Here is a 14,696-nt window from a genome sequence, read left to right on the forward strand (position 1 = left end):
AAAAAAGGGATGTAGCTCAGTGACAAAGTGCCCTAGGTTCAGTCTCCAGTACCCTCTCCCCAAAAATCTTTTTTAAAAGTCTTGGACAAGACCCTTGTCTACTTCTCAAGTTTCAGGAAAGTCGATTTCTAATGACTGGCTAATAATTCCTTTTCCAAATCCGGTCATTTTCTTTCTCCTTTGTGGTACTAGGGATAGAACCCAAGGCCTCACTTGTGTTAGGCAAGCACTGTGCCACAGAACTATACCCCAAGTCTTCATTTTTTTTTTTTTTTTTTTTGTGGTCAACCAAATTGGGAGTTCTAATCAGGCTATATTTGTTGTTGTTGTTGTTATAAGCCACTGAGGTTTATTTGGTCTAAGGAATCTTAATAAGTAACATTGCTCTAATAAAACACCAATACCTCAGTGTTCCTCAGGGCTTATATTTATAAACATGAAAAATTGGAAGAGCACTGGTCGTAAGCCCTATCTCATTCTAGCAAGAATATATTTATCCACGAATTTATTAAATCTTTTTTTTTCTTTTTGCAGTACTGGAAATTGAACCCAGGGCCTCACACATGCTAAGCAAGTGCTCCATCACTGAGCCACAATCCCAGTCCTCCAGTTCTTTTTAACAATTTCTTTTCTTGCCAAGTTGTTGAGACTGGCCTCGAACTTGGGATGCAAGTTGTTGGGATTATAGGCCTGTGCCACTACATCTGGCTTAAACCTTCATTTATCTCATTTTTCATTTTTGGAAAACCTTCATTTATCTCAAGAAATGAATTCCAAATACCTCTTAGAGTCCTTTGTTAAGACAATACACACTCTTACTATGATCAAAGGTGCACCAACAATAATGGTAATGATGTAAGATATTTTTTCTGGCTGAGTTAGTAGCCTTATGAGCACAGAAAATAATTTTTTAGTAATTATGACAGAATGGTCAGAAATATTTTAACACATTACATTAGGGGGCTGGGAATGCTCAGTGGTAGAGTGCTTGCCTACTTGCTCAAGGACCTGAGTTCAGTCTCCAGTACCAAAACACTAGTATAAAAGTGTGAGGGTAGTGGAATAGAAACATGAGTTTAAAACGGTGCAAAATTTCTAATTAACCAAGAGCTTTGTTTATGAACCTTTTAAAATGGATAATGGTGGGCTCCATTTCATACTTTGGAGTAATTTTTGTCTCAAAGTTTCTAATATGTTGGCAATGATACACCTTGTAAGCATTTTTTTTTTTTAAACTTAAAATGTGTAGAGAACAAGTAAGTTTTCCCAAATTGTTTTCAGAGTTAAATGGGCAAAAATAGTGCAACCAGCATTGCTGTGACAGCTCTGGGCGGCCCGCATGCCCTGGTCTTCACTTCCTTTACCAGCATCACTCCCAGGTTCTGTGAAACCTTCCTCCTTTGATCATCCCAGTCTTGTTTTCCTTATTGAATGTTAGCCCAAGGGATTTTATCACTCCCTTGAAGGAAAATGTAGAGCACAAGTCCTTATAATCTACTTGAGTTTTCAATAACAAACCTACCAATGCAGGGGCTGGGGTTGTGGCTCAGTGGTACAGCACTTACCTAGCATGTGTGAGGTCCTGGGTTCAATTCTCAGCACCACATATAAATTAAAAACAAACAAAAAACCTACCATGCAGCACCATCTGTTACAGAATGAGAAAACTGAAGATCAGGATAAATTCCACAAGGTCTCCCTGCCAGGAAAGTCAAGCTCTTCCTCAGAGACATCGGGGGCCATTGCTAGCCACTTACACAAACCATCCACCTCCCAATTTTTCATGTATGCCAGCTTAAAGCTATTCCATTTCTAATTTCACACTAATTTTCCAACAGTTTGGCCAGTGTTCAAAGACAACGGGATGCTTACATATATGCATTTTTATGTAAGGTTGCCACTTTTTCCTTTTATTATCGCTATTTATTTTTTCTGTAGCCAACTTCCCCCCAGTCTTCTCTGGTGACTTGCACTTAGGAACACAGAGTAGAACATAGTAGTGTGCACCCAGAGGAGCACACTACACTTGCTCAACACCTGGTGTACTGCCATCTGTAAAATAATGTAAGGTGGGCATGATGGCACAGGCCTATAATCCCAGCTACTCAGTAGACTGAGGCAGGAAGATTGCAAATTCAAGGCCAGCCTAGGCAATTTAGCAAGAACCTGTCTCAAAGTAAAAATAAAATTTAAAAAAAGGTGGGGATGGAGGAATATAACTCATTGGTAGAGCACCCTGGGTTTAATCCCTACTACCTGCAAAAAAGTAAAATGTTGCTGCAATTTAAACCTCCAGTCATTAATTAGTCAATCAGAATTTAAGTGGCATTATTTTGCTCCCCACATTTTTTTAAAATACTTTTTTTAGTTGTCAATGGACTTTTATTTTACTTATTTATATGTAGTGCTGAGAATCTAACCCAGTGCCTCACACATGCCAGACAAGTGCTCTACCACTGAACAACAATCCCAGCTCCCAACATTTCTTTAAGGCTACGTTGAGTGTAATAATATATTTTTTTTTTTTTTTGGGGGGGGGTGGTACCAGGGATTGAACTCAGGGGCACTCAATCACTGAGCGACATCCTCAGCCCTTTTTTGTATTTTATTTAGAGACAGGGTCTCACTGAGTTGCTTAGTGCCTCACTAAATTGCTGAGGCTGCCTCAGGCTTCCAAGCTGCTGGATTGCAGGCATGCACTGGAGGAGCTGGCTATAATAAATTTTAAAAGGCTAAATTTGCACATTAAAAATCACTTAAGGAGCTGAGCATTGTGGCCCATATACCTGAAAATCCTGGTTACTAGGGTGTGCAAAGGCAGGTGAATCCAAGTTCGAGGCCAGCTTGGGCAAGTTTGTAAGACCCCCATCTCAAAATAAAAAAATAAAAAGGGCTGGGGATGAAGCTCAGTGGTAGAGTGCTTGCTTAGCATGTGTGAAGCCCTTGGTTCAATCCCTAGTACAGCAAAGAAAAACATTTACTTTGAAATCTAGCACATGACTATAATCCCATCTACTGGGGAGGCTGAGGCAGATGAATTACAAGTTCAAAGCCTGCTTTGGCAACTTAGTGAGACCCTATCTCAAAAAAAAAAAAAAAAAAAAAAAATCTAGGGATGTAGTTTACCCACACAATATCACTGGGGGATCAAAGGCCAGGGTGGGATTCTGTGATTTGATAGCAGAGTTAGTGCTTGCTCCTTTAAAATACTATAAAGAGGGGTTGTTTTTGTTGTGGTTTTTAATTATTAAATCTCACCCTAGTTAACACTGTTTAGCAGGAACTGCTAACAATGAAACTGAGAAAAATAAACATAAACAGGAACAAATGACCTTTTATTTCATACAGAGATACAAAGGCAATTGTGTGTAGCAACAATCTTGATGGGCAGTCCAAATTCTTGGGAGGAAGTAAATTCATGATAAATGTCATGATGCCTGCTCAAAGAGAAGGTCAAAGAAAAAGTGAGATGAGACAGAATGCTATAGCTAATAAATAAAGTAAAAGTACTACATGGTTTCAGTGCCGCAACTTCAGAGTTTATTGGGGTGATCCCTGTGCTATTAAAACTGTAATTCTACACAGTTGTCACCAAAACTCCCAAAGTGCATTTGGCATTACTTTGCGTTAGAAATTGTTATTTCAGGGACAAAATGCTTAAAAATAATTGAGTCATACTATTTTATTAGAGGAGTTGCAAACTTTGTTCATTCTTGTCTGTCTTGGAGGCAGGCTCTGGGACAAGCATTTGGGATGGTTATCCTCTTTTAAGGAAACAGTGTTGACACATTTTTGTTACTTCCAGTTTTTGAGATGATGCTAGTTCAAGAGCATCTTCTTTTAATCTGAGTAAGACGTTTGCTAAAAAAAAAATTGTCTTCCAAAAACAAGGCCAGGGCAAATGGCAAATCTGTGCAAAAACACTTCTCTAAGACTTATCATTTGTCATAGGGACACACCACATAACTTACTATTCATCAAAACAATTTATTGGCTTTAAATATACAACAGTAAAATTATAAATGTTAATTTTATTTTATGATAAAAGAGTACTGAACCAAAATTTTAGAGAAAATTGTAGGCTCAGTAGCATGATTTCAATCTATTTTCCAGGATAAACAGATTGAGAAAAGAAAAAAAGCGTTTATGACTTTTTTTTCTAAGAAGAGAAGCTTCCTAAACTCAATGTTTAGAACTGAATTGGTTTTGACTAAACCCAGAAAATTGGGGTCTATAAAATAAAGGCACAAATGTGAACAGCAAGAGAAGAGAAAGAATTGGGAAGACATTTTTATTTTAATCTCAAGTGTAACATAGATTTGCTGGTTTTTATTTTAGTTATTTAAGGCAGGATTATCTCTTGCAATCCTGCAGATAAACCCTAGTGTTTTAGCTGTAAGAAAGTTTCTAGAGTTCAGATATACAGATAAACCGATTTTTAAAAACTTTTTCTCAGAGTATTCCAAAGATTTTTGAAACATTATATAAATCTTTAAAATTCCTATCACTCACATTTAAAGAAATAAATCTATGTTTAATAAGGTACTCTGAAGACAGAACAGCTTGCTGACTTTCCTGGCTGTAGGGATGCAGTTAATCTCTGCAAAAGGGTATACACAGGTAGGTGCCTCAGCCCACTCTGCATCTACTTAAGACAGCTGAACATTATCAGTGGAACTCTCTCATCCAATGGAGAAGGGGTTGTACTAACAGCATTGCCCAAATTTGATAGTGAAATTTTAAAACAATATCTCCTTTTCTCTAAATCTGTTTCATTTGAACAGAGAACAGTGATTTATTTGTATTAGCTCCTAACTACAAAGAAAAAAAGGATGGAAGAGAATCAATGATCCCCCATATCCTTTGATTTTACTGATAAGACAGAAATATAAAGGAGCCTTACTTTTTTTTTTTTTTTTTAATTTGGTAGTATGGGAATTGAATCCAGGGGCCACTTTACCATTGAGCTACATCCCCAGTCCTTTTTATTTTGAGACAGGGTCTCACTAAGTTTCTGAGGTTGACCTCGAACTTGTGATCTTCCTGCCTTAGCCTCCCAAGTTGCTGGGATTACAGATGTGTGCTACCACACCTGGCAAAGAGCTTCACTTTCAAATGACAACCTAATTAACTGTTGATAACCTGACATTTTAATTGTGTATGTTATGTGTACCTGTTATTGATGTCAATAACTCCCACTTCTGAATAACAAAAATTTGAACTCCACTATCCTTATTCCTAAGTAACACAAACACCAAAGCTTACAAAATAGTAATTCCACTTTGAAGGCTATAACAACAGCAAGGGATTTTGGTAGAGTTTCCACTCTTCCCTAAATGATGAACAAAAAACAAAACAAAACAAAACAAAACAAAGGAAATAGAAGGGTCACACTAAGTCTGAAATACAATTTCACTATGAAAAACAGGCAACAAACGTCCCTTAGAGTGACAGGACTTAAAAATGGGGCATTGGGAGAGTACTGAACGGGGCATCATTGTGGTGTTGGCCTCTGCTTCCAACAAGTAAGGAAGGATCCTAGAAAGAAGTGGTGAGGTGTTTCTTTCCTGCACCCTTCTTGAGCTGGCAGCAAATGAATGATCAATTACTTCCCGTAGAACTTCTTGTTGAGAAGGAAGATCAGGAGGTTGACATTTACTTTAGCTCTATCAAATAATTTCATGACTGCAACTCCTTCATACTGTAGCTGCAGCAGGTCCTGTTTAAAAAAAAAAAAATCATTTTGGCAGTCAGTCAAATCTGTGGAACAACAAAAGAAAGGACACAACGTAGGGAGGGATCCAGAAGGAATAAGGCAAGCTTCCTATGCCAGATGTGAAGCAGGGCGAGACAGAAGTTTCTAGCTACATGACTGCCCCCTGCACAAATACCCTGGGAGCTGAAGCACACAGGCATGTTGGCCAAGGGGACCTGCTGGTTAATCTGACATTAGGGAGTCATATTGTTTATATTTAAAGCACACCAAACTTGGAAAGAAAAAGCATGTTCAGTTATCACACACACACTTCTAAGTCTTTTTATTTCAGGGGGCTTAGGGATGTGGCCCAGTAGTAGAGCACTTGCCTACCATGTGTAAGACTCTGGCTTCCATCCCCAGTACTGCAAAAAACCCTTTTTCAGAAGTTACAATGACATTTTCCCATTTCATTTCATTGTGGGTCACCAGTTTTAAGAAATCTGGAAAAGGTAGAAGCATGGTAAGACATGATGAAATATACTAATCACTGAAAGTGAGACAAGGGGGTTGGGGTTGTTGCTCAGTGGTAGAATGCTTGCCCACCAAGACACTAGGTTCGATCCTCAGCCACCTAAGGATAAAAAAATAAATAAAGGTATTGTGTCCATCTACAACTAAAAAAAAAAAAAAGAAAAAGAAAAAAAAAAGTGAGACAAGGCTAGTAATGTCTTAATAACATCTATTAGATTCTTTTTCAATAGGGATTGAACCCAAGATCTCTTTCATGCTAATGTGTGCTCTACCATTACACCCATACCACCTCTCTATTAGATTCATAATTAATTTCTATTTCGCATGAGAAATCTTTTATATTTTGAAGGCAAGGGATAAAAGAGGACTTAAGGAGCCTATCCTGTGCTGGCATTGTTTAGATACATTATAAGGTACGTTTTTAAGTCCTCACAAAAATCCTATGAAGTGAGATTACACCAGGTTTGAAGATGATCTGCTAAGGCTCAGAGATATTGAATGATGTGCTCAGCAGATCAGAATTGGACATGGCGACTCCAGACCTGATTACAAAGCTGCTGCTTTTCCTACTATGCTCCACCATGCAGAACAAGTTTAAGGAACTGGTGTGGTCTTCCTACCTACAAACTTTAGAGGAGTGAGAATGAGAAAGCAAGGGTTAAAGGACCCAAAGTGACCCAAAGGTTTAATCAATCCATTTTTTGGAAAACTCCTAGCAGCTCCATGAGGGTGGGGACTATTGCGTCCCCCTACGCCTAATATATCACCTTGCATCTAAGCAGTTACCCCACATTTAATGAACTTGAGCATAAACGAATAAACTACTTCAGGCAGACTGGTAGGCCCATATGTATTTGGTGAAAATGAGGGAATAAGTGGATCTTTTTTGTGTGGAAACATTTAGTTAGCTATTTGTACCACAAAATCACTTCACATTTGTTTGGCCAATATGCTTTGAGAATCTACTGGTTTCTGAGAAGGAAACAAAGATGACTAAGACATACTACCTGTCCTTAAGGAGTGGCAGAGTTTGTGGGGGGTGGGAGGGAAATGCGTCAACATGTACTATAAACAAAGGATGTCTCTCAGGGCTATTGAAGCAAAGGGGAGACCAACTATTGTGGTATGATTGGGGGTGGCTTTGGAGATGGTAACACACAGGCAAGTATTCATTATTAGATGGAGGAGTAAAAGGGATGGGAAAGGGAGGAAAGGCACCCAAGTAAAGGGAACAACATGTTCATAGCAAGGCACCTGCCCAGTTTGACAGAGTGTAGCTAGCACTTTGAGAAATGGAACTGTAACAGCCTATAGGGCCTGGGGTGCAGCTTGGTGGTAGAGAGCCTGCCTACTATGCTTGAGGCTCTGGGTTTGAACTTCAGCACAGGAGGAGAAAACAAAACAAAACAAAATTTATAAAGTGTTACGTACACAAAACTAAACGAGTCTGGACATTGTTAGGAATTCTCTCAATGCCCTAATATTTTTTAATGTGAAAAAAATTAGATTCTTAAAATAAAAATTAGGGAATCCCTGCAGAGTTCTTTTTGAATTTAAAATGGGACTCAACTTACGAAGATGCAATTTATACACACCTCATCAGAAAACATCTAACCCTAGCAGGGTGCAGTGGTGCACACCGGTAATCTCAGGGACTCAGGAGGCTGAGGCGGGAGGATCACAAGTTCCAGTTCAGCCTCAGTAACTTAGTAAGACAGAAAAGAACACTAAACTTTAAGTATCAATATCAAATCAAAGGAGGGGGAAAAAAAAAAATCAAACTATACTGTTAACCCTTATACCTAAGCCTTTTATTCAAGTCTAAGGTATCATCTCAGTTTATTGGCAACACTTAAGTGGAAGATTGTTTAAACACTTCCTGAAGATTCACATATCTTGGAAAGCTCTGCCGAGTGCACAGGCCAAATCAGACACATTCAAACACTTGGATTCTTTCCCCTCTGTGGAGCCAAGCTCAGCTGAACATGGACAGTTTTCCCCCGAAGGGGTCTTCATTTTATCTCCTTCTCTCACCTTGATGAGAATATAACTACTTCAAAGAGAGAGATTTTAGTTCTACCTGTGCATACCCACCTGATAATGTAGCATAAATGTCTCCATTTGAACTCCCATGAATTTGGCTTTTACTTCAAAGTCTCCAACTTCTTCTGTTGGACTGATTTCAAAGATAACATTTTTAAACCTGTTGAAACATAACACGTGGGTGTGCTTTTTATGTTCTCATAACAATATTCTGTGAAATGGGAAAAGGGATGAATCCAGTCTTTGTGGGTGAAAAGGGGCAGAGGTACAGGTTCAAAGTCTTGCTGCAGGTGAAGCAGCATGGACTGCCACTGCTCAGCACCCTTGGCTTTGGGACCTGGAGGGAAGAATGGTGACCTCTCTTCACAGCACAACCCTTGCATTTTACTCAAAGAGGAGCCACTGGGGAATGCTACAAGAGACCTGTGAAAAGGTAACATCAGAGAACTCCCTTGGTCTTCCACATGGCCACTGCTGAAACTCTGTGATAAAAGGAGAACCAGGAAGAGAGTGGGCAGGAGGGAGAGCATCTGTGTTTGGATGCAGGCATGTTTGAGGACTGGGAGAACTGAGCAGGTAAAGCAAAGGGAGTCAGTAAAAGGAACAAGAGGAGGAGGTTTTCTGGACAAGGTAGGTGCTGTATATTTAAATGCACTGAATATGACCAAGTTAAACTGCTATTATTGTATTACTCAGTCTCAATAAGTTACATGCCAGGAAATTCTACAGCACTACCAAAAAAGAAGGATTATGCTGCTCCCCAGGTGAATAAAGTCTATCACCCCAAATTTCCAGAGCTCAACTATGGAACTCAATTAATCACCTTTTAGGAACAGAGCTGAGGATGATAAAGGATGTAAAAGAGGTCACCATGAAGCTAAACGAACTCATAAAACCCATACACTGAAATGTGCATTCTCTTTGGAGTAACTCCAAAGTTATTGCTTTTTCTTTTTTGGGGTGGGGAGAGGTTACTAGGATTGAATTCAGGGGCACTCAACCACTGAGCCACATCCCCAGTCCTTTTTTTTGTATTTTATTTAGAGACAGGGTCTCACTGAGTTGCTTAGGGCCTTGCTTTTGTTGTGGCTGGCTTTGAACTCTCAAGCCTCTTGCCTCAGCCTCTTGAGGTGCTGGGATTACAGGCGTGTACAATCGCACCCCGCTCCAAAGTTATTCCCTAAAGTTTTATGAGCTAATTAATCTAACCAATTTTACTGGTTAACAGGCTTCTGGGCCTGTAGTAATGAATTAGAAAGAGGGGCATGTAGAGGGAGGCACCTAAACAGCAGTGGGAAATAATGACAAAAAAGAAGGGAAGAGAATGATAAATATTATGAGATAGAGACATAAAGTACTCAACCCCTAAAAAAACTCACAACAAACAAAAAACAGAGAGACTAAGATTCCCATTGAAAATATGATCAAAGAAAACACAGATAATAATCTGTATTTAAAAAAACAATAATAATGTGCTGAGTGTGGTAGCACACACCTGTAATCCCAGTGGCTTGGGAGGCTAAGGCAGGAGGATTTCCTAGTTCAAAGCAATTCAGCAATTTAGCAAGGCCCTAAGGCAAGCAACTTAGTGAGACCCTGTCTCAAAATAAAAATATAAAAAGGGCTGTGGAACACTCCTGGGTTCAATCCCTAGTACCAGAAAGAAAGACAAAGAAAGAAAGCAACCTGTCACAAAACCAAACACCTCAACAAGAAATCTAAAAAAACACAATTTTTAGGAAATATTTTTTAACTTTTAAAATAAAAAACATAAATTATCTTATTCATTACTTAGTGGTGGCAAGGAAATAGTGAGATAAGTACTTTTGTGTATACTTCAGACACTAGTGGGAAATATTTTGGCAATATATGTTAAGAGTTTATATATGTATTTTTAATACCAATATTTCATTCATTCATTCATTCATTTATATGCAGTGCTGAGGATCAAACCCAGTGCCTCACACGTGCTAGGCAAGTGCTGTACCACTGAGCTATAACCCCAGCCCGAATTTATATTTTTCTTCAACCACTCTGGAAAATACTATGACAGTTCCTCAAAAAATTTAAACTAGAACTGCCAAATGACATAGCAATCTCATTTTGGGATAATATCCAAAGAATTAAAAGGAGGATCTCAAAGAGATATTTACACACCCACATTTGTTTCAACACTATTCACACTAGCCAAGAGGTAGAAACGATACACGCATCCACCAACAGATGAATGGACAAACAAAATGTGGTACAAACATACAATAGAATATTATTCAGCCTTAAAAAGGAAGGATATCCTGTCACATGGATGAAACTTGAGATATTATGGTATGTAAAATAAGCCAGCAACAGAAGACAGTGTCTGATTTTACTTATGAGGTAACTAACATGGTCAAATTCACAGAGCAGAAACTAATACTGGTGGTTGCCAGAGGCTGGCAGGAGGAGGAAATGGGGAGGTGCCACTTATGGGTAGAGTTTTCCAAGATGAAAAACTTCCAGAGGTCTGTTGTACAACAATGTGAATACGCTGAACACAAATAAACTATACCCTTAAAACACGGTTCAGATAGCAAATTTTCTATTAATGCATTTTTATAATAAAATAATTTAAAAAACTTCTTTGACTAGAAATTCCATTTCTAGGCATCTTCTATTAAAACAAACATTGGGTGTGGTGGCATGGGCCTGTTGTCCTAGCTACCAGGGAGGCTTAGGGGAGAACTGCTTGAGCCCAGGAGTTTGAGGTCAGCCTTGGCAGCATAGCAAGACCTGGTCTCCTGCCACCCCTGCCCCCTCAAAAATCAAAAGTAGGATCAAAGATTTACATATGAAGGTGTTACCACATGTATAATATAAAAAGTAAAACCAATTTAAGCATTTTACAAGAGACTAAATTAGGGAATATGTAGCCATTACATAAGATGCTTTCAGCTGGGCATGGTGGTGCATGCCTATAATCCCAGTTACCCAAGAGGCTGAGGCAAGAGGTTTGAAAGTTCTGAGGCCAGCCTGGGCAACTTAGTGGGACCATGTCTCAAAATAAAATAAAATAAATAAATACAATTTAAGAAGAAAGATATATGATAGACACATGGTAATAAACAATATCATCCTAATTTACATTAAGAAAATAAGTAGGGGGACTGGGGTTGGGCTCAGTGGTAGAGTGCTCACCTGATACTGTGAGGCACTGGGTTCATTCCTCAGCACCACATAAAAATGAAAGAGGTACTGAAAAAAACATGTATATTAAAATAAAGAAAAGTAGGTAATTAAGTGGGCAAACAGATAATCTTCATGTGAACAGGGACACAGAAGAAAATGTACTAAAATGATTTCAGTGGTTATCTCTGACTTATGGGAATAAAAGTACTTTTTCTTTTCCTTTTTGCCTTATTATATATTCAAAGTTCAAGGGCTGGAGTTGTGGCTCAGTGGTAGAGAACTTGCCTAGCGTGAGTAAGGCACTGGGTTCAATTCTCAGAACCAAATATAAATAAATAAATGAATAAAATAAAGGTCTATTAACATCTAAAAAAGTATTTAAAAAAGAAAAAAATCTCCATTAAAAAAAAAAACAAACAAACAAAGTTCAATAATGAATATGTATTTTAGGAACAAATAACCCAGTCAATAAATGGGCTAAGGAACTGAACAGGCACTTCACAAAAGAAGAAAAACAGCCTATCAACAAACATATGAAAAAAGTTCATCTCTTGCAATCAGAGAAATGCAAATCAAAATTACCCTAAGATTCCGTCTCAACCCAGTCAGAATGGCAATCATCAAGAACACAAGCAATAATAAGTGTTGGCAAGGATGTTGGGGGAAAAGGTACACTCATAAATTGTTGGTGGGATTTCAGATTGGTGCAACCACTTTGGAAAACAGTATGGAGATTCCTTAGAAAACTTGGAATGGAACCACCATTTGAACCAGTTATGACACTTCACGCTTTATACCCAAAGGACTTAAAATCAGCATACTACAGTGATGTAGCCACATCAATGTTTATAGCAGCTCAATTCACAATACCTAAACTATGGAACCAACCTAGGTGCCCTTCAACAAATGAATGGATAAAGAAAATGTGGTATATATGCACAATGGAATATTATTCAGTTTTAAAGAAGAATGAAATTATGGCATTTGCAGGTAAATGGATGGAACTAGAGAATATCATGCTAAGTGAAATAAGCCAATCCCAAAAAACCCAAGGCTGAATGTTTTCTCTGATAAGTGGATGCTGATCCATAGTGAGGGGTGGGTAGGGAAGAATGAACGAACTTTGGATTATGCAGAGGGGAGTGAGAGGAGGGGTGGGGCAATGGGGATGGGAAGGACAGAAGAATGAGACAGACATTATTACCCTATGTATATGTATGAAAAAAGACAAAAAAAATTATGAATATGTATTTTAGAATCAGAAAAATGTAAAAGTTTCTTTTTAAATAGACACAAGATGAAAAAGCTCAGCAGTCTGAACTCACAGGGCTAACTATGCAACCATGTGCAAAGAAAGCTGGCGCTTCCCAGAAAAGAAAATGAAAATTCCACAAGTAGAATAAAGTAGATGCTTCTTTTTTATTTATTTGTTTGGATTTTTAATGCTGGGGACTGAATCCAGGGCTTCTTTCATGCTAGGCAAAAGTACTACCATTGAGCTACATGCCCAGCCCTTTTTATTTTGAAACAGGGTCTAAGTTGCTGAGGCTGGCCTTAAACGTGGGATCCTCCTGCCTCAGCCTCCAGAGCAACTGGGATTACAGGCTGGCATCAACAAGTCAATGCTTCTTACTATTATTCTTACTTATTTTTGGTCTACACAGAAGAAATGGCTTCCTGATTTAAAGAGGAAAAATTAAGAAGAGGCACACAGAAACAAATGTGAATGTTCCCTGAGACAAATGTTCCACAAACAATGTAGAGGAATACATTTTATGACAAATTAATTGTGTATGAGGCCAAATCTGCACACATAAAAATTATATATATTTGTTTGTATATATATTTATTTATATATGTGTATATGAATAAACACATTAAAAAATACAAAGTGGTCAACCAGGAAAGAGAAATAAAGGCAAGATGAAGATATGATGAATCCAAGAATTTTAAAATCAACTTACAAAACAAAGTTAAAAAAAAAATGATAAACACTCACTGATTCACTTGCAGGTCCTCAATCTCCAGAAGAACTCCTTTTTCATGCAGTCTGGCTGCAGTATATTTTAGAGAGATCTTTTTGCTTTTCTTTCCCTTCATTTCTCTAGGCTTTTTGGAGACTCTTTAAAAAAAAAATCATATTATGTTTCTTTTTATAAATAACTATCCTCATTGATAATTCAAGGAAATGAGGTCAGAAAACTCTTTACATAGGCCTAAGTAACACAGCACTTGTAGAATGGTGAACCGTGTTAGGATTTGCCAGGGCGGTCACAGGAGAAGAAACATTACTACACTGCTCCTGCTTTAGTTTAAGTTATATATGAGAACACTTCAATGGATCCAACACTGTCTTAATGCTTCTACGTCCTTCTTGGAACCTAGGCACCTACCAGCAATGTGAGTGCTTCCTATGCAAGCCTGAGGCAACCGGACAAGTCCCCGGGTTAAGAAGTCACTCTAAACCCCTAGGTTATGTAGAGAAAAATTTTTTAAACAAATAATTTTTAAGCATTTGAGTCAGCATAGCAATCACAGGAATGGGAGTAAGGAAAAATAAATGGGTCTTATAAAACTATTAGGACAATCAAAGCATGAAGTTGATAAATAAGCATGGGAAGAAGAGAGAAATGAGATCCAGTTATATGGGACTCTCAAGAGGAAGGTTTCAAGAAATAGGGCAGAAATACTGGTAGGAGTGCAAATAGGGACAATCACCATGAAAGATATATGGAAATATCAAAATTACGGTTGCAGGGGCTGGGGAGATAGCTCAGTTGGTAGAGTGCTTGCCTTATAAGCACAAGGCCCTGGGTTCGATCCCCAGCACCCAAAAAAAAAAAAAAAAAAAAAAATTACGGTTGCAGACAATTTCTGACTTGGCAATTCCACATCTAGGAATTTATTTTCAGAAATAAAGCTCACACTTGCAAAATGACAAAAAGTTCATCCAGAGAATTAAAGTGTTTTATCCATCTATACAATGGATTAGTACATGTTTGCGTAGAAGGTCTAAAAGCAGTGACCACTTGGACAATAAGCACCTCATTGCTAGATATTGGTTTCTAAGGACCATTAACTAAAACCAGTGATGCTTGGAGAAATGATTCATTCCAGGTCCAGTGAGGGGAAGCTACAAGTTGAATTTGAAATACCATGTGCCAGAAAGGCAGTAAATGTACAAAGACTTTCAGGCACATGACAAAAGGACACAGAAGTCAGCTCTGCAAGCTAGGTTAGGTGAGTCTGGTTCCCATCC

The 14,696-nt window shown here is 38.3% G+C and overlaps 1 protein-coding gene across 2 annotated transcripts in view; it reads right to left on the reverse strand.

Moving 5' to 3' along the window:
- Positions 1–3,316: 3,316 nt before the first annotated feature.
- IQGAP1 (IQ motif containing GTPase activating protein 1) overlaps positions 3,317–14,696 on the reverse strand; it is a 105,263-nt gene continuing 93,883 nt past the window's right edge. For both annotated transcript variants that reach the window (XM_079126791.1, XM_079126790.1), the window contains 3 exons: positions 13,437–13,559; positions 8,324–8,432; positions 3,317–5,719 (listed from right to left, as the gene is read on the reverse strand). In XM_079126791.1, the coding sequence (XP_078982917.1) occupies positions 5,606–5,719; positions 8,324–8,432; positions 13,437–13,559 (346 nt within the window). In that variant the 3' untranslated portion in view covers positions 3,317–5,605. The remainder of the gene's footprint in view (positions 5,720–8,323; positions 8,433–13,436; positions 13,560–14,696) is intronic.

This window comes from Sciurus vulgaris (genome assembly GCF_902686455.1).
Source record: "Sciurus vulgaris genome assembly, chromosome: 2".
In the NCBI taxonomy this organism is placed as follows: domain Eukaryota; kingdom Metazoa; phylum Chordata; class Mammalia; order Rodentia; family Sciuridae; genus Sciurus; species Sciurus vulgaris.